Below are 24,182 nucleotides of genomic sequence, written 5' to 3'. Positions count from 1 at the left end.
ATCATTTGCAACCCTAGAATACTATGATTTTGATATTACTGACTCCTGTTCAGATGGAATATCTGACAGCAGAAATGTCCAAAGGAAAATGCAGTAGTTGTATTGCCAGGAAAATACCCTTTTTCGCTAAGTACTTTTGAAATTAGGATCCGTCGTCGGTATTACATTGATCATGTGACATTCTTCACTTGGGTAGAAGATGATATTATGGAATTGCTGCCCACTTTTGCATTTTTGCCTTTCTTAGGTTCACCTGGGCCACCAGAAAACGTGAAGGTAGATGAAATTACAGATACCACAGCCCAACTCTCTTGGAAAGAAGGTACAGATAACCATAGCCCAGTTATATCCTATTCTGTTCAGGCAAGGACACCTTTCTCCGTGGGTTGGCAAACTGCCACAACAGGTAAACAGAAAGAGTCAAATGCCATTGGTACCGATAAATGGGTTTTAAACCAGTGCTAAGACCTGCAGAATGTCACTTCTCTGACATATTCCTTTTCAGTGCCTGAGGTTATTGATGGGAAAACACACACCGCTACAGTCGTCGAGTTAAATCCATGGGTGGAATACGAATTTCGGGTTGTAGCCAGTAACAAAATCGGAGGTGGAGAACCCAGTTTACCCTCAGAAAAAGTAAGAACTGAAGAGGCAGGTTAGTGTTTTTGTTTTCTGAGTAAAATAGGTTACTAGGTTTTCCTGGGTGTGTATTTCCATTTCTCTCAGACTTGGCCTCTAGGCCAGCAAGGGATTAACCTCAATAATCCATTGTTGCAATTATCTGACCTACCTAATAGCAGAACTGGCCATATGGCATTTGTCAAAAGACACTCTTGTAAGTGATTCTGATGTAATGTGACATTTCCAAAAGTTCAGTCCATCATCAGCGTTCATTAGTGCATGTTGAGTGAATATATTTTTGTCACTTAAGGTTATAATTACTATCTGACATAGTCACCCTGTTAACAGGGGAAATGCTGTTTTCGTTTATAACAAGCATTGACAAATTGGTAGGATAATGACATTTGGGAGTTCTGCTGCTAGGAAATCTCATTTTACCACCACGCTCCATGAATGAGCTCAAGCGACTGATAATCAGGAATATTTTGACCCCTCAACTATTAGATTAAGAGAGAATCATTGTTAAAATGTTATGTTTTGGGTGACTATTAATATTAACTTTAAGACTATTTTTATAACTCTAAAAATACCCTAACATTGAAATTGAAATTTAGGTAGTGTCCATAGTATCAGATTCCTGAGGCCTCTGAGAGGATCTATATAGACTTTCCTTTTCAGAATCTGTAATATTAATTAATGTTGATTAAAATGATGTTTGAAGTATAGCTAGTATGTCACTTTAGGAACTGAGCCAAAATAGAAGTCATGGAATATGTTTCAGTAATTTTAATGATGCTTTTTCACTCAGGACAATGCATGTGATATTTATGGCAGGAATTATGAGGAATAGGAGAACCATGCCAATCTTTGTAGTCCCTTTGTTTATTCATACAACACATACTTATGGAGTATCTACTGTGTGATCAGCACTTTCTAGATATGGTGGCTATAGCTCTGAACAAAGACACGCCTTCAGGAACTTCTGTTCTAGTTGTGTCATGGAAATTACTAAACATAAAGTTCTCCGTGTAAATAGGGAATCTGATACCCATGTGAGGTATATAAACAATACCTCATAACAAGATTTGAGGATTTGAGTCTAGGTCCTTTTTTTTTTTTAAGTAAAGTCAATGTTGATACAGCAATTATATCTGTAATATGGAAGAGTCACAAATGAAACGTTCATGCCAGGTTCATTTCCCATCATCCCCATGGAATCACTTTCCCTTGTTGTATTGACCTCTATCCTGAGTCATTTTTTTCTTATTGTTTGAGGTGTTGCGGATCTATGAAAATTTCATGTAAATATAAATTACTTGATGATCTCCTCAAAGATAAATATGCATTTATGGATATTGTGTGTATGTCTCCCATGATCCAGATACACACACACACATACATATGTATAATGTGCCAGTGATCCAATTACTTCAAATATTAGAAATAAGCAACATTGAATCAAATGCAAATAGGGTTTTATCTCTGTCTCTCTTACCTACACAGTTCCAGAAGTGCCTCCTTCAGAAGTCAGTGGAGGAGGTGGAAGCCGGTCTGAGCTGGTGATAACTTGGGATGTAAGTGTCTGGACAGCAGCCTCCCCGTCAAGGGTTTGCTCTTCCCATCACAGCCCCTGGTGGTGCTGGTAGTGAGCCTTAGTACTAGTAGCTCACCCTATGCTAATCACTTTTTCTAGAACAGATTTGGTTTTTGTTGGTTTTTTTTTTTTTTTTCATTTCACTCTTGCAACATTTTATAGATGAAAACACTAAGGCATAGAGAATATTAAATAATTTGCCCAAGGTCATTTGGCTGGTAAACATGGGGTTGAGAGTCAAGTCCTGGCTGTTTGCTCTCAAGCTGTCCTCACGGCTTTCCACGCAGCTGTAACCCCACTGATGATGTTCACCCACTGATTCCAGCAGGTGCTTGCTTCCTGGCCATGCTCTCAGCTCTTGCTTTATGTTGTAATTAGGAAAAAATGTAATTAGCACATTTAAAGTCAGAAAGCATGAGAATCGGCTGTGTTATTTGAAGATGTTGATGGAAAAATAGAAAGTTAAAAGATCATGAAGGAGTGTCAGTAGGAATTGTTGACATGATCTAAATACAGCTTTGACCTTAATACATTATTTTTACTTTCTTTTTTTAATACAGTTTAGTCCTTTGTACTTAATCATCATATCAATAGGTAATTTTTTTTCCATAAAGTCAACGTTCTGGATTAGATGATTTTTATTTGACTCAAGTGATGAGGTATATTCAACTGAAAGTATATCTTATGATACAGAACTCAGATTGAAGCTACAGGGTGCTTAAAAAAATCTGAATAACTTTAGAACTAAATTCCAACTGGTTATCTGGATGGCTATGAAAAAGTGGCATATGTCTCTTTAAAGCACCTGACTGTGCCACTGACCTTTTTCTCCTTTTTTTACAGAACCTCTTAATACAATGTCAATTATTATTTGATGGGTTTTGCAAAAGACTAAGGATTAGAATGCATTTATTTTTGCCTGGCCCTCATGTGTAAGGGTGAATTTAATATGTCTTTCCTTTGTAGCCAGTCCCTGAAGAACTACAGAATGGTGAAGGTTTTGGTTATGTTGTTGCCTTCCGCCCTCTTGGAGTTACTAACTGGATCCAGACAGTGGTCACATCTCCTGATACCCCAAGATATGTCTTTAGGAATGAAAGCATCATGCCATTTTCACTGTATGAAGTTAAAGTGGGTGTTTATAATAACAAAGGTGAAGGACCATTTAGCCCGGTGACAACCGTGTTCTCTGCCGAAGAAGGTATGGAGACTGTGTGGTTTGTGTTTTCAGTAAACCTAGCAAATGCTTTGTGACTTCAGATAAATTTCTTCCAAAGAATAATGACTGAAGCCACAGTTAGATTCACAGTCCAGGTAATAAACATCAACCAAGCCGACTTGAAGTACGAGGCTTAATAGCTAGTCAGAGGATGTAACTCTTGGTTAAAATCTGTGGAAGATGAGTACATTTTGAGCTCCAGCTTGTGAAACAGGGCACAACGCAGCTTTCCACAGCCTTCTTCTTTGGGGGATAAGATTAGGATACTCTCTTCAAAGTGCTCCAGTCTCAATTCTTATGGTGTTTCCTATGACCTGAGAATGGGACGTTAGCAGAATGGAGAAGGAGGCCTAAAGTATGACATGGCGAGGTGTGCAATGTTCAGGCTTAAAGATGTGAAACACTGGCTCCAGCTAGTGTAGATTCATACATACTCCACTCTGGACTCATGCTGTCTCTCTGCCTTTCCTTAAACTTGCCCCAACTATGGTATCTCCTTAGAAAATATGATTATTAGGAGAATCATATGAAATTGCCATTTTATTAGGAAAAAAAGCAGCTGAATATTGGCTATCACATGGGGTTCTACTTAATAAGAATGATAGGAGCTCTCATATATTGATGCTTACCATTGCCAGACTTTACCTAATTTGGGTTTTCTAAGGAGGAATTACCTGTGGGTACTATCATTATAGCCCATGTATACATAAGAAAATGGAATTTTAATGAAGGAAATGAATAAACTAGCCATACTCCATACAGACTTACCAAACAAGTATTTTAATCAAGAGCCTTTGCTCTGAACCATTCTGAACTCATGAAAGGTGACTTTGCAGTGTCTTCTCTACCCCAAGACCCTGCAGTAAATTGCAGAAGGCGGTCCACAGTTGTTATGTCTAAAATAATAAGACTCCGTTTTTTAATACCACATATTCTTATCCTCTCTTTTTTATGGAGTTCTGAGAGAAAAACAAACAAGTAGTATTAAAAAACTTTGCAAAAAATAAGAGCCTTTATAGTCATAGCCAGGCCCCATTTCCAAGACTAGCCAAGGATTTTCCTTGTAAGGGCAGCAGTCTGAGGAAGGATGAAAGTTAACCAGGGAGTTTTCAAGCACTGCCTACCCTGTGCATTCTGGACGGGGAGGGCTGAAGGTTGGAAGGAGGGACAATCAGAGCCTGTTACCCTCTCCCTCCCCCCCCCCTGCACTTTCCTCCTCCTGTTATTATTCTTGCCACCACTAATGAGTTGAATAAAGGTCTTTCTGTTCCAAACATCAGATAGAGATTTGACTTTTCTATGAAAAAGTGAAGGATTTGTTGGATACTATGACTTACTGAATCAAAAGAAGATTTAAACAGCATACCTCGTAAAGATCATTAATAAGAAAAGCTGTGGAGCCTCAGAAACCCTCTAGCTCTCTAGGGTGCCAGGACTGGATTGACTGGCCTCAAGTACTCCTCATTTGTCCAAACCAAGTTTCGAATTATCAGGACAGAAAATCTAATAGGCCCTTCCTTGGACCAAGATTGTGCCTCACTATCAATCAGTACAGCCCAGAAGAAGGATGATTTAACACAGAAATGGATATTGGGAGAGGGGAAGTCCCTACTCAGATCTGTGCTGTGAGACAGGAGAATGACTATGAGCCCCTCAAGCTAAGAGTTTTTTATTACAGAGGGATATTTGTTGTGTAATAAGTTCTGTGCATGTCTGTCTACTCCTTCAAAACAGTAAACGTCTGGAGATTGCTGTATCTCATTTAGTGTGCCCCTCCTGTGGGCCTTGGATACAGAAGACACTAACTAAATGCTTATTGAATAAATGAACTCTGTAGAGCATGACTTTGTTTGGCAAGACAAAATTAAACAAACAAACAGGCAGCATTTGTGTGCATTGGAATGCCCAAGCAAGAGCTGTGGGATGGAGGGGAAAGAAATAAGGAGCTGGTGGAGAGAACATAGAACATAAGGAAAGAAGGGAAGAAAAGATACCAAGAAAAAAGTGCAACAGAGGAAAAAAGAGTTTTCTGCTGGGGTTTAGCAAGGAAAAGTCTATCTACTCCCACAGCAGGGAAATAGATTAAGACATGGTTTATGTTTTCAAATGTTTTGATAAAGTGTTTTATTGGATTTTTGAATATGTTAAAGCGCATTTTTAAAAATATGACCTTCAATAAATTTTTAAATTAACTACCAAAATAATCATTGTATTTCACTTTCTGTTGCCAAACAGAGCCTATAATAGCTCCGTCTCAAGTATCTGCAAATAGCCTATCTTCCTCAGAAATTGAAGTCTCATGGAATACCATTCCTTGGAAGTTAAGTAATGGACATTTGCTTGGCTATGAGGTAATTTCTTTTAAAACTAATAGACTGCCCCTTCGATTTCCACCCTCTCCCTTCTCCTCTCCATCTCCCCATGTCCTCCATGTATTTCTTTGTGCTCCACAAGTAAGTGAAACAATGTGATAATTGACTCTCTCTGTTTGACTTATTTCACTCAGCATAATATCCTCCAGTCCCGTCCATGTTGATGAAAATGTTGGGTGTTCATCCTTTCTGATGGAGACATAATACTCCATTGTCTATATGGACCACATCTGAAGGGCATCTTAGCTCTTTCCACAGTTTGGAGACTGTGGCCATTGCTGCTATGAACATTGGGGTACAGATGGCCCTTCTTTTCACTACCTCTGTATTTTTGGGGTAAATGCCCAGTAGTGCAATTGCAAGGTCATAGAGTAGCTCTATTTTTAATTTCTTAAGGAATTTCCACACTGTTTTCCAAAGTGACTGCACCAACTCGCATTCCCACCAACAGTGTGAGAGGGTTCCCCTTTCTCCACATCCTCTCCAACACAAACCATGAGAGACTGTGGACTCTGAGAAACAAACTGAGGTTTGTTTGGGATGGGAGGTTGCATGAGCCTGGTGGTGGGTATTATGGAGGGCACGTATTGCATGGAGCACTGGGTGTGGTGCATAAATAATGAATTTTGGAACACTGAAAAAAATAAAATTAAATTAAAAATAAAAAAATAAATAAAACTAGTAGATTGTATATGTATGTTGCCATGGTACCTTGTCTCCTTCCATTTAAAATTCTTTTTAACAATGACATTTAAAGTCTGACTTCTGTTGAAATTCTACTAGCACATTGTCCCATGTAATTATTAGTGGTTATTGAGTTTAACTTAATAAGTTGAATGAAAATAACTTGGTATAGAAAGAAAAAACAGTGGAGCGGCTGGGTGGCACAATCAGTTGTACATCGGACTCTTGCTTTCGGCTTGGGTCATGTTCTTAGGGTGGTGGGATCAAGCTACAAGTCAGGATCCATTTTTAGCCTGGAGTCTGCTTGAGATTCTCTTTTTCCCTCTTCATCTGCCCCTCCGCTTTCTCTCTTTCAATATCTCTCTCTCTCTCAAAAATAATAAATCTTTAATTTAAAAAAAGAATATGGAAAGAAATCATATATCAGATGAGCCAAATCTTTTAGATGGATTGACTAAAAAATAAGAGTGATATTGAACTGTAATATTTAAGTTCAAAAGATATTTATGCCAATAGGAAATCATTTTCGTCCAGCTCTTTCTTTGTCTTACCTTCTTGGTGGCCTTGTTACATTGTACGATTCTCTGTTAGGCCCTCCAGAAGATAACTGTCTATAACTTAATTCTTGCCTTCAGTCTGTGACCTAATTCTTGCCTTTAACGAACTCTGTTTGGAGAAGTAAGATGAGAGATCTGAAACAGCATGGCACAAGACCAAATGTAATGACCATCAGAATAGGTAACAGAGGAAGTGTTTGGATGGTCAAGAGTAATGAGTAGTCTTAAAAGCTGTCATAGGTTTAATGGGATTTAAAGGAAAATAAGCAAAGAGAGAAGATGGAAAATTCCAGATTAAGCATGGCATGTTGGAGGACTAGAGGGAGTGGTGACCCACCTACTGAAGAAGGTTCCTATAGGAGGGATGACTGCAGATAGATACAGGAGAGCCAGGTCACATATGGCTTTGAATATTGAGAAGAACTGTTCTGACTTGGCCCCATGTTTAGTAGGGAACCATTAGAGCTGGAAGGAATTGAACTGAGAACTGGCAAGATAAAAACTAAGTCCTTTTTTTTTTTTTTAAGATTTATGTATGTATTCCCTATAGAGAGAGAGGATGCAAGCAGGGGAAGGTGCAAAGGGAGAGGAAGAGAGAATCTCTAGCAGCTCCTGCTGAACACAGAGCTCCATAGGACCCTGAGATCATCACCCAAGCCCAAATCAAGATTCTGACTTTTAACCCACTGAACCACCCAGGCAACCCAAAAGTAAAGTCTTAAAAAGACCTCTGACAGTGATATTGTAAGAATCATAGTTCTGATTTCATCCCCACCCACAGCCATCTTTTTAAGGACCCTCCCTCATGCTTGTCACTCCTGATTCAGGGGCAGGCTCACACAGGACCATATACCCCTCCACTTGCCCACATAACCTCCAACTATGACACCGGGGTGGTGTCATATGCAACATATGCAACACAGGACCATATACCCCTCCACTTGCCCACATAACCTCCAACTATGACACCGGGGTGGCCACCTGATCCATGGACAGTCAGGCGGAGCTAGTCAGATTCTTGTTTGATATGTTGAACTAAGCAATATAGAGATTGTAATTACTGAGTAAAATGCAGTGATATGTGGAATTTAGGACTCGGTTCAGGCTTCCCAAGTTAAGGCCATGGGCAAGTGGGACAAAGCTTGTCGCAGGTGAGAGGGAGCAGACAGACTCTGCTACAACTCCAATGAATGGAGGAGACAAGGACCCATGGAGCTGTAGGGACAGCAAGCAAAACAGAATAGCTCTTCGATAATTGTCCAGTTCTCAAGTAGACTCTCCGTATTCTTTTTCATAATGTCACCTTGCTCTCCTTTTCAGTAAACTCCCTTTATAATTGAATTGAGAGAGTTTTTGTTCCCGGTAACCAGACATTGACTTGAATAAATATCAGTGATAAAGCAGAGAAAAGAGGCTAGAGCAGCAGTGCTCCACGATGGCATGGTGGACGGCCTTCACCAGAATTACCTTAATTGTTGCTAAAGATGAACCCCCAGAGCCCTCCCTGGACTCACTGAACCCCAATATCTAGAAGTGGGTCTTGTTGATGTAGATTTTTAGTAGGTGTCCATAGGGAAATGTCTTCCTACACCTTCAATACAGGAAACACAGAAACTTGACCAGGGACAGAACTGCCTAGACATAAAGAAGTAAAATACCACGCAAACACCGCAAACTGCCTTGGACAGCTTCTGAAAGGAAGCCAAGACCATATAGTTGGAAAGTTCCTTTAATTCCATGACAGTGAATCTAAGAAGCAATCCCTACTTTCTCCCCAGTGATTAGAGAAATGGAATTGTGGGGGAAAGGTGAGTGGGATGGAGGGAGATGGAAAGGGAAGCAGTTCTGAGCTCAAAGCTGCATGGCATCTTGACTGCCACATGCCACTGGTTGTGCTGGAAAAGTCACATCAACTTTGTGAGCCTCGTTTTCCAGATTTTTTCCCAGAATTGGGCAGTAATTGACCTAATCTTATTAGGATTTAGGGAGTACTGAATGGTATTGGACACTTAACGTGCTTCTTGCAGTCTCTGGCTCATAATAGTAAACAGTCCCTAAGTGCAAGCCCTATCTCAAAAGAATTGCTGAAATATTAATTTATAGAATTCTCCCCAGTAAATATCCTCAAGCAGTTCTTCCACTCTAAGCTTCTTTGCCTCAAGAGAGTTTATGATAGTTGTCAAGAGGGGTTGCCTGCAAGAGCCCTTTCTCCCTAGGTTTGTTTGCAAAACTCAAGCCCTTAAAAAGTTAGTTCCATGTGTCCTGGAAGGTAAGAAGAAAGCAGATGCCACTGAGAAAAAAATAGAAGTGAAATTTCAGGTGACCTTGGTGGAAACAAAGATCTGATGCTTAACAAAATCTTGGGGGGCCCATACCTCTCTACCTGGCAGTCTCCATGTTGGTGGTAAGACCACAGGAGGGAACAGATCTATTTCGCACTTTCAGCAATGATCAATGATTTCCCATTCTCCAAGCATGGTCCGAGAACTAAAGGGATCAAATCAATGTAATATTAAGTTTTCTTGGCAAGGTTTTGGGAATGGGCGCCCCAGCAGTGACTGAGGTTGAATTTCTCATTAGCTGAGCAGGATATGAAACTCGGTGGTAAATCAAATTAACTTAAGGAAAATAAACAAACACATTTTGCATGCCTCAGACAATGGACGGAGATGCACATCGCCGTTAATAACCTTACCCTTCACAAACCACAAGACAGGATCATAATTCGAGAGCCAGTTGTAGTTTGTGAAATACTTAAGAGAAACAAGAGAATATACATAAATGGGCTTTGTGGTTTTCAAAGCACCACAGCCAAGGTAGCAGTTGCTGGCAATTTTTTGGCAGCATGGGGACAGATAGATGTTAATTTTGCTATACATAAATGTAAGCTGATAAGAATATTCTACAAGAAAGCTGAGTTATACCTCTTTTGTTTATGTCATGAAAAAGTGATTAAATGAAAGAGAAAACCAAAGAATCCAAAAAGAGCCAGTGTAGAATCTTATTAAGTCCACACCATCTTAGAATTAGACAGACTTGCAGCCAACTCTACTAGGATAGAGGACGGGCTCCACCAGGGACCAGGAAATCTGCTTGTTTATTCACTGATGTACGCCAAGTGCCAGGAGTCCTATCTAGCACACAGGAGGCATGCAAAAAAATATGTGTTGATTGAATAAATGCAATTTTGACTCCACTATCTTGCTGCTGTGGCCTTGAGCAAGTTATTAAAGCTCTCCAAAGCTCAGTTAAAATAAAGATGATAATAGTAAATAACACACTGCATCATTAGAGAATAAAAAGAGATAAAGCAGCTACTGTCAAAATGGCTGGAAGAGACTTGGGCTTTTCTCTGTTTTGAGCATTGGTCACTGGGATAATCTCTCTTTGGAAGGAAAAATTGGAAAAAGCAGTGAAGAAACATAGAAAGACCTAGTATAATCCAAATGCATCATTCAATGCTGTTGTTTCTGTTGGTGCTGGTGTGTTGCCCTCGGGTTAGGAGGCAAAAAGATGAGAGAGGCAAAGAGAAAATGGGACTTACTTTGACATTATCTGTGGGTTGGGGTGCATATCAGCTTGCTGGTCTGTATAAAAGAGCCGCAGACCTAACATCCAAATGCAGCATGAATAAGGTGTTGAAGGGAAACAACTAGTGAAAATTTCTTTCCATGAATCATGGAACACTACATCACAAACTAATGCTGTTCTGTATGGTGACAAACATAACATAATAAAAAATAAATTAAAAAAAAATTTTCTTTCCCAAGTGCTTGTTACATAGGAAGAGAAAGATAGGCTAATTTGGAGAATCTTAAGAAATATTTTATGTAATTACACGAAGATAAAAATATGTATTTTCTTAGGTTCAATCATGATTTAGACACTAACAGGGAAAAACAAATGACTTAGCGGAGTGGCTAATTACCAGTCGTGTGGCTAACTTTCTGGGTTGCAGTTTCCCCAATATGGCTTTAAAATTGTTAAAAGCTCCTGCTTTCCTCTCATCTCAGCGAGGGTTGATCATGTGCCACGTGGCATGCTGAGCCCACATCATCATTAGCATCCAGACTAATTTTCTTTCTGATTTGACCAAGTAGTAGTTGAGGAGCTCATTTCCCTGGGCTCCAATTTATTTCATCTGCTAAGCCGGAACACTCAGGCTCAGATCTTTTCTTGTGCCCTTTGGATAGGAACCTGAGATGCAGACATGATAAAGAAGTTGCAAAGGGTTGAAGTTCATGGGTAGCAGGTGCCGGAGGAACAAAAGCTCCCAAGTTATAGCGTGATTTCTCCCATCAGTTTCTGAAAGCCATTATATGTCTTGAAAAATAAAACTGGAGAGAATAACCTTGATAAGTGATTGAAACAAATGTCTACAATTCTGAGATAATATAGATTAGCACTTTTGGGGGATACTTAGTGATTTTTTTAAATGCGTGGGAGAGGAGCAAAACCAAAAAAAAAAAAAAAATGTGCAACCTGCATGGCTATTAACCTCACTGATACCGGTTAAGTTTTAGAATATAAGTGAGGTTCCGTGGGGTGAGGTCTGGAGCCAATGACCAAGAAAGAATTCGTGAGACATCTTTGGTGCAAAATGGTAGTTTATTAAAGCAGGGGGACAGGACCCATTGGCAGAAAGAGCTGCTTCCTCCGGGGGTCTGAGGGGGGGCTTATAATATACTATGGGGTTGGCAAAGGTAAGGAAAAGGGAGAGTTTGAAAGAACTTTCATATGCTAAAGAGGACCCACAGGATACCTAAGGTCGTGCCATTTCAAGTTAAGGTTGTTTTTCCTTTTATTTAGTAAGGCATTAACAGTAAGGTATAGTTGGGAGATTCCTGGAGGAATGCCACATTCCTGCTATCATACATCCTTATCCGTGAACTTTAGGTTTAGAAGAAATTTAACTTTATTTACATTTCCCTTTGCCTCAGCCTCCCTCAATTTTATGGAGGGGAAGATGATGTTAGGGCTTCAGGAATGGAGTTAGGGATCTTTGGAAGTTAGGCTATTGATAAGAAAGCTTCTTCCTTGTAAATCACTAGGACATCTGTAAATTGAGGGAGACTCCGGTCTTGCAGGATTGTGATCTCTACAAGTTAACTATTTTGTTTTTCCTTTAGGGCAGCCAGGAGTGCCTGAGGAGTGTCACCTATACGCCATCGGCGGGGCGGGGTTGGGGGGGAGTTGTGGCGTGTTGGCTTGTGGGCCTCTGCTTTGCCCTCAGCTTGCCTTCTGTTCCCTCATCAATACCTTTGTCCAGACTCCTGTTCTAAATAGCTGTAGAGAATGTGGTTGGTTGAAACATTTTAATTACAAAGGGAAAAGATGTCAAATATTTAAGTTATTTTTTGAGAGTGTGAAAATTCTACTGGAAAAAAAAAAGAAATGTACATTAAGTCTAATTCCATACTATCAAGCAAAGAATTAACTACTTCTAGAATTAATTCATTCTAGAATTAGTCAAATGTAACTTGGGAAAATTGGATAGAAACTATTGAGACACATTTAAACAAATAGGAAACAGGCAAAAATGAATTCAAGTGAATGAAATGCAGACTTTAGGCTCAGAGGAAGGATTGGTTATGCTAGAGAGAGCGGTCACTGTGTGTGAGCCAGAGTTGCTCAAAGGGAGCTCTGTATGTGTGGTGGTAGTGGTGCGTGTGTATGTGGCGGGGCGGTGGGGGGTATGTTTGGGCTATAACTGACATACAACATTATATTAGTTTCAGGTATACAACATAATGAGTTGATATTTGTATAAATTGTTTAAAATGATCATCACAGTAAGTCTAGTTAAGATCCATCAGCACACATAGTTACAAATTGTGTCTGTGTGTGTATGTGTGTGTGTGTGTGTGTGATGAGAACTTTTAGGATCTCCCTTCACAATTACCATTGCTATGCATGAGATCCCCATGACTTTTATTTTATAACTGAAAGTTTGTGTTCTCTGTGTGTGTGTGTGTGTGTGTGTGTGTGTTCTTTGCTAGGGCAAAGGTAGTCCCTAGCAAACTGTGTCCCCGCATAGGGATGCAGGGGAATAAATATCATAGCCTCTCTCTTCCTACACTCCCATCTCCTCTCTTCTATTGGCCAAATCCAGAGAGAAGCCAGAGGGCCAAGGTCATGCAGCACATAGGTCAGCCCTTCAATGACTGAGAACCATGTAAGAACAGAAGATAGATCCACATTTGTCTTCCAAAACACTATTGAATGCATTTTTCCTGCCTTCTCTTTATCTAAATACATTTGAAGCTAAGTTGAAATATTAGCTTCTCTGAAAAATCTTTTAAGTATAAACAAAATTATTTTAGTCTACTAAAATAGTATTTCTGACTTAAAACCTGTACTTAAATGGCTAAAGAAAGTGCCATTTTTCAATACATTCCTTTTATAAATTGCATTCTGTGTTAAGTTTTAATTAAGTGACATCTCATGTGCAATAATATTAAGGACTCCTTAGAGCAGGGACATTAGTTTTTGGAACAACCAAATTACTTGCAGAAACAGAGATAGCATTTTAAATCCTGACATTCCTCAAGTTTGTTTTTCTGTACTTATCCAGATAGAAATACATGGACCTGTGATATAATTTTATGGTTCTGAAGAAAAATAATTATATTATGTCATCAAGAAATTCAGAGTTCCAATGTTTCATAAATGCATAGAATATTAGGACTTGAGTACTTAGCTTAGTGAATAAAAGGAAAAAAATTCTTCCTTTCTACTATATCCACCCAACACTTCTTATACCAAATAATGTGGATTTTTTTTCCTCTACACTGACCAGTTCTCCTACACCTATTGGGCATCCTAAAATTGAGTTCAATTCTGACACCATAAACCTAGAGTTTGCTTCAGATACCACAGATTAAGGGCTAGTCCACAAGACTGCTGGTCCCCTACCTCCCCCTTCTGCGCCTCAACACCCTTCAGATGCCAGGCCTCCTATATTTATGATTGGCTATAAATCTGGAGTTCCCACAACCTCCTCCTTGAGTTTGAGATCTTGCTAGTACAGCTCACAACACTCAGGAAAGTGCCTTACTTACTATTACATATTTATTATGAAGGATACAACTCAGGAACAGACAAATGGAAGAGAGACATAAGACGTGGTCTGTAGAAGGACACACACAGAGTTTTCATGCCCTCTCCAGGAGCTCTACCCTCCCAACACCTTAGTGAGTTCACCAGTCCAGAACCTTCAGTTCGGGCTTTTTATGGAGGCTTCACTGCAATCGTGATGGATTAAATCAATGATCGTTGGTTAACTGACACAATCTCTAGTCCCTGGTCAGGAGGTGGGGCTGAAATTCCCACCCTCTACTTATTATAAGGTTGGTTCCCCTGGCAACCAGCCCCCATTCTAAAGCTATCCAAGAGCCAGCAGCCACCAGATAGCTCATTAGCATTTAAAGGGAAATGTCTAGTGTTTGGGGATCTATGAATTTCTGTGGTGGAAAGGAAGGAGGCATTTTAGACTACATTTGTTAAGTCATTAAGAACTCAACAATACTGAGTGCAGTATATGCAGGCTTTGCTTTGATGGTAGAGCTATGGTGATTACCAAGACAGACAGCTGCCTCAGGTGTGTGACCAGAGCTTGGCATCTGCCCTTCCTGCTGTCTGCCATGCCAAGGAGTACAGCTGTCTCTCTTCACAGGTGCACAATCCATACTAGCAAATCAAGGCACAGTGATACACAGATATTCCAGAGGTTGAGCTACTCTCAGGTATATGGTGATGGAAAAATGTTGAGAGCCACAGTTATTCAGACCACCTGCTCCTCTGCAATGGATTTACCTTTTATTCTCTGCCCACCCCCTGCCCAACTCAGATTTTACCACTTGAAAATATGTGTCTTCAGTTCTGGAAAATTCTCAGACATGTTCTCTTTAACTGTTGCCTTTTCCTCCATCTCTCCTGCAGCTCTGGTTGGAACTTCTCATTTGATCTTCCATATCTCTTTGTTTTCATAATTTCTATTTTTTTCTCCATGTTGTAGATTTATTAATTCTCTTTTCTTTTTTAAATTTAATTTAATTTTACTTTTTGCAGTGTTCCAACATTCATTGTTTATGCACCACACCCGGTGCTCCATGCATTACGTGGCCTTCTTTAAGACCCACCACCAGGCTCACCCATCCCTCCACTCCCCTCCCCTCCAAAACCCTCAGTTTGTTTCCCAGAGTCCACAGTCTTTCATGGTTTGTCTCCCCTCCAATTTCCCCCAACTATTAATTCTCTTTTCAATCATGTAGTCGTTAGCTTAATTCTGTCACTGAGTATTTGTTAATACAGTATTTTTCTGATATTTTTCAAATCCATCCAGTTTTCTTTGCCTTTTTTTTTTAATCTTCTATTCTTGGCAAGATAGATTCAGTCCCTTCTTTAGTTAATTTGGACATTTTAAATATACTTATTTTGAGATCCACTTCAGATCAGTATCTTGTAGCTAGACTCCGAGCCTAGTCAGCTAACTTTCTTTCTTATTAGCAGGATTCTTTTTGTATTTTGTATTATTTTTCTCTGCTTGTCTTTAGTACATGCAACTTTCATGTTCTGTCATTGTTATAGTAACTCTTTCCCATCAAGTGTTTATACAAATAAATATATATGTATATTTGTACATATATATATATATTCTCTATCTCTATATAGATATATATCTATAGATATATCTTTTTTTTAATTGAAGTATAGTTAACAGACTGCACAATTATATTTGCAGAAGTTTTCCTTCAGTCTATATGGTTTCCTTTCTTCTTCCCTGCATTGTGATTGTGTCTATAAAATCTGAATTAGCATGGACTTACAGTCTGTTTTCTCAGGTATAGGACTTTTACCATTTAAATCCAAACACAACTGAGGGGAAAATTTGGTCTTTGTCTTTATTTCATTCTTGACTTTTCCCTCCTTTATTTTTCTTCATTTATTTATTTATTTATTTTACTTTTCCCTCCTTAGAAAAAAACTATCTACCCTTATTAAATATTTTTGAGCAAAATTTTAAAGGACATATTTTATTAACTACTCATAGAAAATTGGGAATATTAATGTACTGCTTTGGTTCTTTATGTTTGAGTTGTATGCATATTTATTCAATTTTGTAAGTAAAGCTATGTAAGGAGATTACATAATCAATACCAATGAATATCACATTCCAATTTGGTACAAATTTTCTCTATGGTCTAAATATTTCTAATTCATGTCAGCAACTTAGATACAAAAATAAATCTCTCGTTCTGGTATATGGAGTACTTCAAAAGCATACTGCTATCAAGAACCTTAAGTGCTTTTTATAAATAAATTTATAAGAAATATTCCTTATGCCTATTAAAAATTGTTTTTATTTCTCCTTTAAATCAGTCACCTGAGGTACACTTTCTTAGGCAACTTAAATTGAGGTAATTTGACATACCAGAAAAAGAATGGCCCATAAGCAGAGACCAGTGTGTATGACAGGACAACCCTGATTGAGTTACTTAACTCCTGAGGGCCTCTGATGTCCCATCTGTTAATTGAGGGTTTCAAGGGCTCATAATTATGTGATTTCTTTCCCCAATCTGTGGTATACCCAAGGCTGCAAGTTCCAGGCTGCCTGTAGCATGTTATTCTAATTACTGACTCTGTGTCATTCTTTGTTTATAATAAGCGGATAATGTTTTCAAGGGCAGGGAATGTGTCTTACCATTTTGGAGTCCGCTAAACCTAATATTACCTAGTGTTTACTGTTGTTGAATTTGGAATGTGTACCAGTTTTTAGTATCCATTAACAGTTTAGGGGTGCCTGGGTGGCTCAGTAGGTTTAGCACCTGCCTTCAGCTCTGGTCATGATCCCAGAGTCCTGGGATCAGGCCCCACATTGGGCTTCCTGCTCAGCGGGGAGCCTGCTTCTCTCTCTCCTCCCAGCTCCTGCTCTCTTCTGCTACCTCTCTCCCTCTGCCTCTCAAGTAAATAAATAAAATCTTTAAAAAAATAATTTTACTTGGCTGTGGCTTTATAAAAGACAATTTGTACGTTATCCTTAATTAATGAAAAAATTCTTTGTGATTTCCTATTATACTGTGTTCCCTAAGATATGTAGTTATTTTTTTTTTTTTGCTAAAATATCATCAAGTTTCAGTGTTAATTCAGTGCTTTAAAGGTGTAGAAATTACATATGCAATTTAGTCCTGATCGTTTGGGTTCATATCCTTCTTTTGAGGTTTATATAAAAATTAATAACTTTTCCAAGAGTAATGCACATACACATATACATAGACACAGCATTTTACATGAATTTAAGGGGTCCTGTATGTAAATATAAATATGAATGTAAATATAAACACAAACATGTACATACATATTCACATATACACACATGCATATATATACATACACATACATACACATATGTAAGGAAAATATTGCCCTAGTACATTATTAGTGTGCTAACTTAGGATCATTATTGAAAAATCTGATTTTTCTACTAATTTTTTTAACTAAAGAATTTCATAGTTACCCTTTTTTTTTCCCCAAAACACTGTAACTTCTAGTGTATTTTTCCCAGAGGGCTAAAGTTGGTTATCCTAAGTAGATCATAAACAAGCTTTGTTTGGATAACACAGTGACTTTAAAAAAATTGAGCCAACTGTAAATTTGGGCCATTTCACATTAAAATAAAGGTTCTCCTTTTCTTAAAAACAAACAAGCAAAAGGGGCTCAGTCTGTCAATTTTCCAACTTGATTTCAGCTTATTCATGAACTCAGGGTCAGGGAATCGAGCCCTCCATTGGGTTCCATAGTCAGCAGTTTCCTCTCTCTCTCTCTGTCAAATAAATAAATAAATCTTAAAAAAATAAAAGACCTCTAACCACTGGATCTTCCTTCCCTTGGTAGAGCCAAGTAGTAACTCCCTAAGATGGAACTTGGCTGTCTATTTTGCCACAGTCCCCTTAAGTGTCTACTGCCTTCATGACTGATGGCTAAGAATCAACTGCCATTTTCATTGTGCTCGAACATCTGTTGACTTCCACAAATTATAGAAATGGTCTTCTGTTTTCATATTTTGCTATCAAGAGAAGATAAATGAAAGTCAGTCAGAAAGGGCACACGTTGCAAGAAATATGGGAGAGAGCATATGCATTTCTTTATGAAAGCAAAAAAATATGTACCCAGTCTGCCTTACATATTTATGTTAAGTGTTTGGGCTCTGCTTTACACGATTAAATGGTGATATCCACTCTCAGCCTGAGGAATGCTTGTACTTTTCCTGAACAATTTGGTGGTCTTGTTGCTGTTGCTATTAGTGTTGGTTTTGCTTTGACTTTCTGGATAATCCGTTCGTTCTCTATAGCGCAGCACAGCAAAACTTGATAGCATGAATTGGAGATGGGAAACATGTATTTTTATTGGATTTTTCATACCCCTTGTTTCTTTTTTTATTAAATATTCTCATTAAGCTTTTTTTATATGTTATCCTCCATATACATTTTTCTTTATATAACATCTCAGATCGTTTTGCACAACTCAGAATAATGAAGTACAAAGAAAACGTGTTAGCATAACTTAAATTTAACTGTGTTAACTGCTTTCCTCTTCTCTTCAGCAGCTCTGCATGCACAGGTGGCCTTGTTGACACCTGGCCATCACTGGAGGACAAACCATTGGCCAGCTGGCTTTTTGATAGTCTTTTCTCTGACAGTTTTCTTTCTTCCCAGAGGGCACCGCCACCATCCAGGCGAGGTGAAGCAGAGCTGCCAGTATTCCGGAGTTGAACTTGGACCTGATTGGTTAGGGCCCGAGAAGGAGGAACAGCCTGCTCTATTAAATTTGCAGATTTCACCCTCATTTTCCTTTAGTAAGCTATAGTCTAGGGGTATTTAGCTCTCACTGTCTTTGACTTTATCTGGATTCTTTATCTGGTTTATTTTCTGTCTCCTCCCAAAGTCCCTTTTCTCCTCTGGCACAGAATCTAATGGGACCCCTAGCACATAGTAGGTCCTTAAAGAACATTTGCTGTGTAAATGATGAATATAAATACATTATAGTACCCATTTTCATGAAAACCACTTCGTGGAAGTGTTGTAGTGTTTGTGTCAATGTTTTCCGTCTTTTATGTTTTTCTGTCGACCAGGTGCGCTACTGGAATAATGGAGAAGAAGAATCATCAAGCAAAGTGAAAGTTCCAGGAAATGAGACATCAACCAGACTCCGCGGCTTGAAGAGTAATCTGGTCTATTACACAGCTGTGCGGGCTTACAACAGCGCTGGTGCTGGGCCCTTCAGCACCACAGTGAATGCAACCACAAAGAAAACTCGTACGTAGATTCAATTTTTTGAATGGCAAGGAAGTAGTTTATGGTAGCCTTCTTTCTCATTTAAAATTGGACAACCCAACGCAGTAAGCCCACTGAATGCTACAAATCCAATCCCAGACTGTTGTAAACTCAGACACACACATATCTTTGTCTTCCTGAGATCCCTGAATCTTTAGATAGAAAGATAGAACCCCCATGTGAAACCCCATGTGAAAATCAATATGTACCTTTTGAAAAACCTTATTGTGGGGTATTGAGTTGTCCATTTTTCTTTTAAAATGATAAGCCTGGTTTATTTTCATGGTTTTTTTTTTAGTTCCCTAAAGGGGAGGATTTCCAGTACACGTGAATAAGTTAAATTTCACACCAGAGAGTCAAGAGTGGTTTTCTTCTTCTTTTTCTTTCCTTTTGATGCCTTTTTGGCATTCAAAAGATGCCAGCATGCACTAAAAGATCACCATCAGAAGATGTTGGTGCACGTGAATATACTGATATTTTTAAAAATCTAACTGGAGATGTCAGTTGCCTTGAAAGCTGAGTCTTTGTTAGCTATGCTGATTCACAGGTAAATTCACAAGCAGTTAGGAGCTCTTGGCTTTGAATTACATTACAGGAAGATCAGTGATTTGCAATTCCATAGTCTTCCACATATATTTCAATTAGATTGATAGCAGAATTATGTTTTTAATCATTGTATTGTGTTAGTAACTTCTTGGAGTACAACCACTTCAATTGTCCTTGTCATTATCATCATTACAGCTAATAGCAATTGAAAGTGTTCTATCTGCCAAGTGCTTTACATGCATTCCCACATTTAAACTTCCTAACTACCACAGGAGGTAGCTATCAGGTAGCTATTAACATTGTATAGGTAAGGAAAATGGGAATGTAGGATGAAGTACTTTTAACATAATAACGCATTACTTTTATTTACAGAAAATTATTTTTCTTCTTTTCAGAATTTATTAACTCGGTAAAAATGTTTGCTTAACTGGCTTCCTATGGGAATAAGACCTCAATTTTGCCTGATTTTTATATCTATATTTAATTTCCAAGTTTGTATAAGAACATATATTTGTTAGATAAAATTGCTAAGGATACCAATAGCATAAAATGGAATATCATTGACTAGCTTTGTGGGTAAGTTAACATATATATAAAACATAATTCTACTACTTTAGATTTTAGTTAGCCAGTGTTAATTTGATGAGCAACGTTCACGTTCATCTTTGTATGATCTATACAAAAGAGAACTTGATTACTAATTTACTAGTATAATGAGATTGCAGACCGAAAGTTTAGCAACAATCCATTATAAATCTTCATTAACATACCTTTACAAGCAACCAACCCGTGTAATAATTCAGTATTATCCTTCACTAGTTATTAGGGGAAGCCTGACCCAATCTCTTTCTCATAATACATGGCAGGGGTTACACCAAGTATTATATGGGCTTGGAAATACTTAAACTGAAAACATTCTGTGTTTAGAACTTCTCGCTAAATATGTTTGGTATCTCAATAACAATTCTGAATTAGTAAGATTTAAATATACATCATTATTTATATATTCAAAGCACAGCATCAATCAAAAATTCTGATTACAAGAATATATGCAAACAAGTTTATCTGGCTCTTTCCTCTGACTTAATAATTGATGTGATTACTTGCTAGAAAATTATGATTATACAAAACTGTGTGACATCATCATGGAATCAGTGAAGAACTTAGCAATTGGTAAGATATGAGGAAAAGACAATAGGAATGTTATGATAATATATAATGAACAAAATACAATTTAAAAAAGAAATTTCTGATTTAGGTGTAGCATATAGGCACCCAATCTAAAGTAGAAATTTACAACGGTAATGATAGCAATGATGATTTTAATGGTTGACACTTAGAGCAATCTGCAGTCACTGTTCTAAGTATGTTTTTCTTGTACTGATTCTCACTTCTTACAACAACACCATGACTTGGAAGCTGCTGGTAGCCTCACCTTAGAGATGAGAATGCTGAGGCTTATAGAGGTTATATCACTTCCCTCCAATTACAGACTAAGTAGCTGGATACTGCTAGACACAGTCTTAATTGTGCTGTCCTCTCTTTCAGCCATATAATCAGAATATCCATGCCCCGTTTAACACCAGTATTTATTGGGATTTTTGCTTCATGCTTAGGACGTGGGTAAGGTGATCAAAGGTAGACAGTACTCCTTTGTTCACAAAGCTGAAGTCTGATGGGAATTCCAACAATTGAATAAAATCTCTCTGAAGGTGATATGTTTGTATTTCTGCAAATCATTCAGAGTCTGCATGCCGATCTGCAGGTGTTATTAGGGAAAAATTTCCTACGTTGGGTGGGAAATTCATAGAGATCATTGAAATCCTTAATTACTCTAAGATTAGGTATATAAAAAGCATGTGTTAGGGCGCCTGGGTGGCTCAGTGGGTTAAGCTGCTGCCTTCGGCTCAGGTCATGATCTCAGGGTCCTGAGATCGAGTCCCACATCGGGCTCTCTGCTCAGCAGGGGGCCTGCTTCCCTCCCTCTCTCTCTGTGATCTCTTCCCTTCCTCTCTCCTACTGTCAAATAAATAAATAAAAATCTTTAAAAAAAAAAAAAAAAAAAAGCATGTGTTAAACTTGCACTTTTATGTTAATAATTTTTCCTTAAAGATACCAAAAATGCGAGTAAAACAGGATCCTTTAAAGCCTTTCTTATTACCTGTTACTGGCAACTCTCAATAGTCATCCTAACCTTTGTCCTGGATTTAGCTCCAAATCCTATTTAAGAATTTTGGTAACGTTTTTGTGATTATCTCTATAAAGAGAATTATCATCATGCTTTAGACATAAAGAACTAAGATTACGCCTTTGATTATTTGCTTGCTGTCTGATTTTCCCTCTGGATTGCAAACTTTATGGGGAAAGAATCTTCCTGTGTCTTGTTCATCCAGCCCTAGTGGCAAGCATGGTGCTACAAACCACTGGTTAAATACTGATTGGGTAGCTAAATGGATGAATGAAAGCTAAAGCAGGCTAGCCTGAAGGACTATTATTAATCAAATATACTTCCTCTTGACTGAACATTGTGAATTCAAAACACTTACTGTAGTTTTTTACCATCTTACTTAAACTGTGCAAGTTTCATGGACTCGTAATCATGGAATTTAGTATGCAAGCCTTTATATCAGTACAGATCCTGGGTGATTATTTTTGATTAATGTAAAATAATACAAGGATTCTCAAGTTAAATACTCTAACTTCCGTTAAACACTTAATTTTTGATATCCAAATACTTGTGTTTTTTGGAAGCATTTCTGAGTTAAACTCTAATTAGCCTCTTTAAGTAATCTAAAATGGGTCTCTGTTACTTGCAACCCAAGGGGAGCTAACTCTTAAGAACATCTTGTATCTAAAGGCACTGATGAGGAAAAATTGCAGATGGCATGTAAATGATGAAATTTGTTGGCTTCTAAAGGGAAACATATTGAGAATTTTATGTTCAGAGATAGCAAGAAAGAATTTGTAGGGCAAATATTCTGCTTTGTGTAACTAAAAAGTCAAGTGGTAATTCTGGTTTTCAGTATGGATGGATTTAGCACTCAACCAACATCCTCAAGATTCATCTTAAAAGACCTCAAACTGAATATTTCTAAAACTAAGTTCTTGACTATGCCATCCACCCCATTTCAAACCTGTCCCTTTCAGAATTCTCCATCCCAGTAACTTAAATCCCAATATTTCAGTTGCTCAGGCCAAAAATCTTAGAATCACCCTCAACTCTTCTCTTTCTCTCATACTCAACAACTGACTTCTGCAAGAATCTACCACATCTTATTGTTATCATTGCTATCACCCTGTTGTAAGCTGGAACATCCCTTACATAGATCAGGGCAGCAACCCCTTCCTGTTCAGCCTCTTTCCACCCTTGTCTCCAGTAAGCCACAGTGGTGCTCAGGATGCCCCCATTTTATCTCATTTCAGTTAAATACTAAATCCTTATAATGCTCAATAAGGCTTTATATGATCTATCCTCCAAATCGTCCTCTGACTTATTTCCTATTATTTTCCTCTTCTTCACTCATTCCACTCTCACTTCAGGGCCTCTGCATTTGCTGTTCCCTCTGCTCAGAAAGCTCCTCCAGGCATCCAGTGGCTTTCTCTCTCATCTCTTTGAGATCTTTGCTCAAATACTAGTTGCCACCCGACCACCATGTTTAAAAGTGCATCCCTGACACTCAGTCTCCTTCCCTGCTTTGTTCTTTGGTAGAGCACTATCAGCTGTTACAGATTCTATAACTTATTCTCATTTATTTGATTGTTCTCTCTAGCCTGCTTTGACTAGAAGACAAAGTCCTTTAGGGCAGAGATTTTACCATAGCTCTGATAATAATTCTGTCCTTAGAGCTTGGTCTCCAGTGTTGAAGTAACCATAGTTGGTGCCCAGTAACAGATGTTCAACGAACAAGACTCTCCTTCTCTTGGCTGTGTTCCATGGTGGAATCATTCTTACCAAGTTCCATTTTTCAGGGTAAAAGTATTGCTGTTTGCCACTTAAGGCTTATTTCTGTCAACTAAACACCCTGGGGAAAATGGACTGCTTCCTTCTGATAACTCCACTCAGAGCCAAGGATGGTTCTTCTTGGCTCATCCCAGAATCAGCTGTTATGACCAATTGATAGAAAACCTTCGCTGGGCTGGACTGAATCACATGCCTAGACCTTACCCTGGAACAAGGGGATACTGTTTTGTTTTTTCTTCAGTGATGACTGTACATGTGTGTCCACTTGAAAAATCAGAACAATATTAAACAGTACG

General features: G+C 38.4%; 1 protein-coding gene across 1 annotated transcript in view; it reads left to right on the top strand.

Moving 5' to 3' along the window:
- The window catches only part of CNTN3 (contactin 3), a 338,196-nt gene that overhangs the window by 298,417 nt on the left and 15,597 nt on the right, over positions 1-24,182 (top strand). Inside the window, exons 15-20 of the mRNA XM_059161515.1 lie at positions 248-406; positions 506-655; positions 2,125-2,195; positions 3,182-3,416; positions 5,670-5,785; positions 19,178-19,361. Of these exons, the coding sequence (XP_059017498.1) occupies positions 248-406; positions 506-655; positions 2,125-2,195; positions 3,182-3,416; positions 5,670-5,785; positions 19,178-19,361 (915 nt within the window). The remainder of the gene's footprint in view (positions 1-247; positions 407-505; positions 656-2,124; positions 2,196-3,181; positions 3,417-5,669; positions 5,786-19,177; positions 19,362-24,182) is intronic.

The sequence above is a fragment of the Mustela lutreola genome, chromosome 2 (assembly GCF_030435805.1).
Source record: "Mustela lutreola isolate mMusLut2 chromosome 2, mMusLut2.pri, whole genome shotgun sequence".
In the NCBI taxonomy this organism is placed as follows: Eukaryota; Metazoa; Chordata; class Mammalia; order Carnivora; family Mustelidae; genus Mustela; species Mustela lutreola.
The sequence above is the reverse complement of the archived record's forward strand: the minus strand, read 5'-3'. Positions and strand labels throughout refer to the sequence as shown.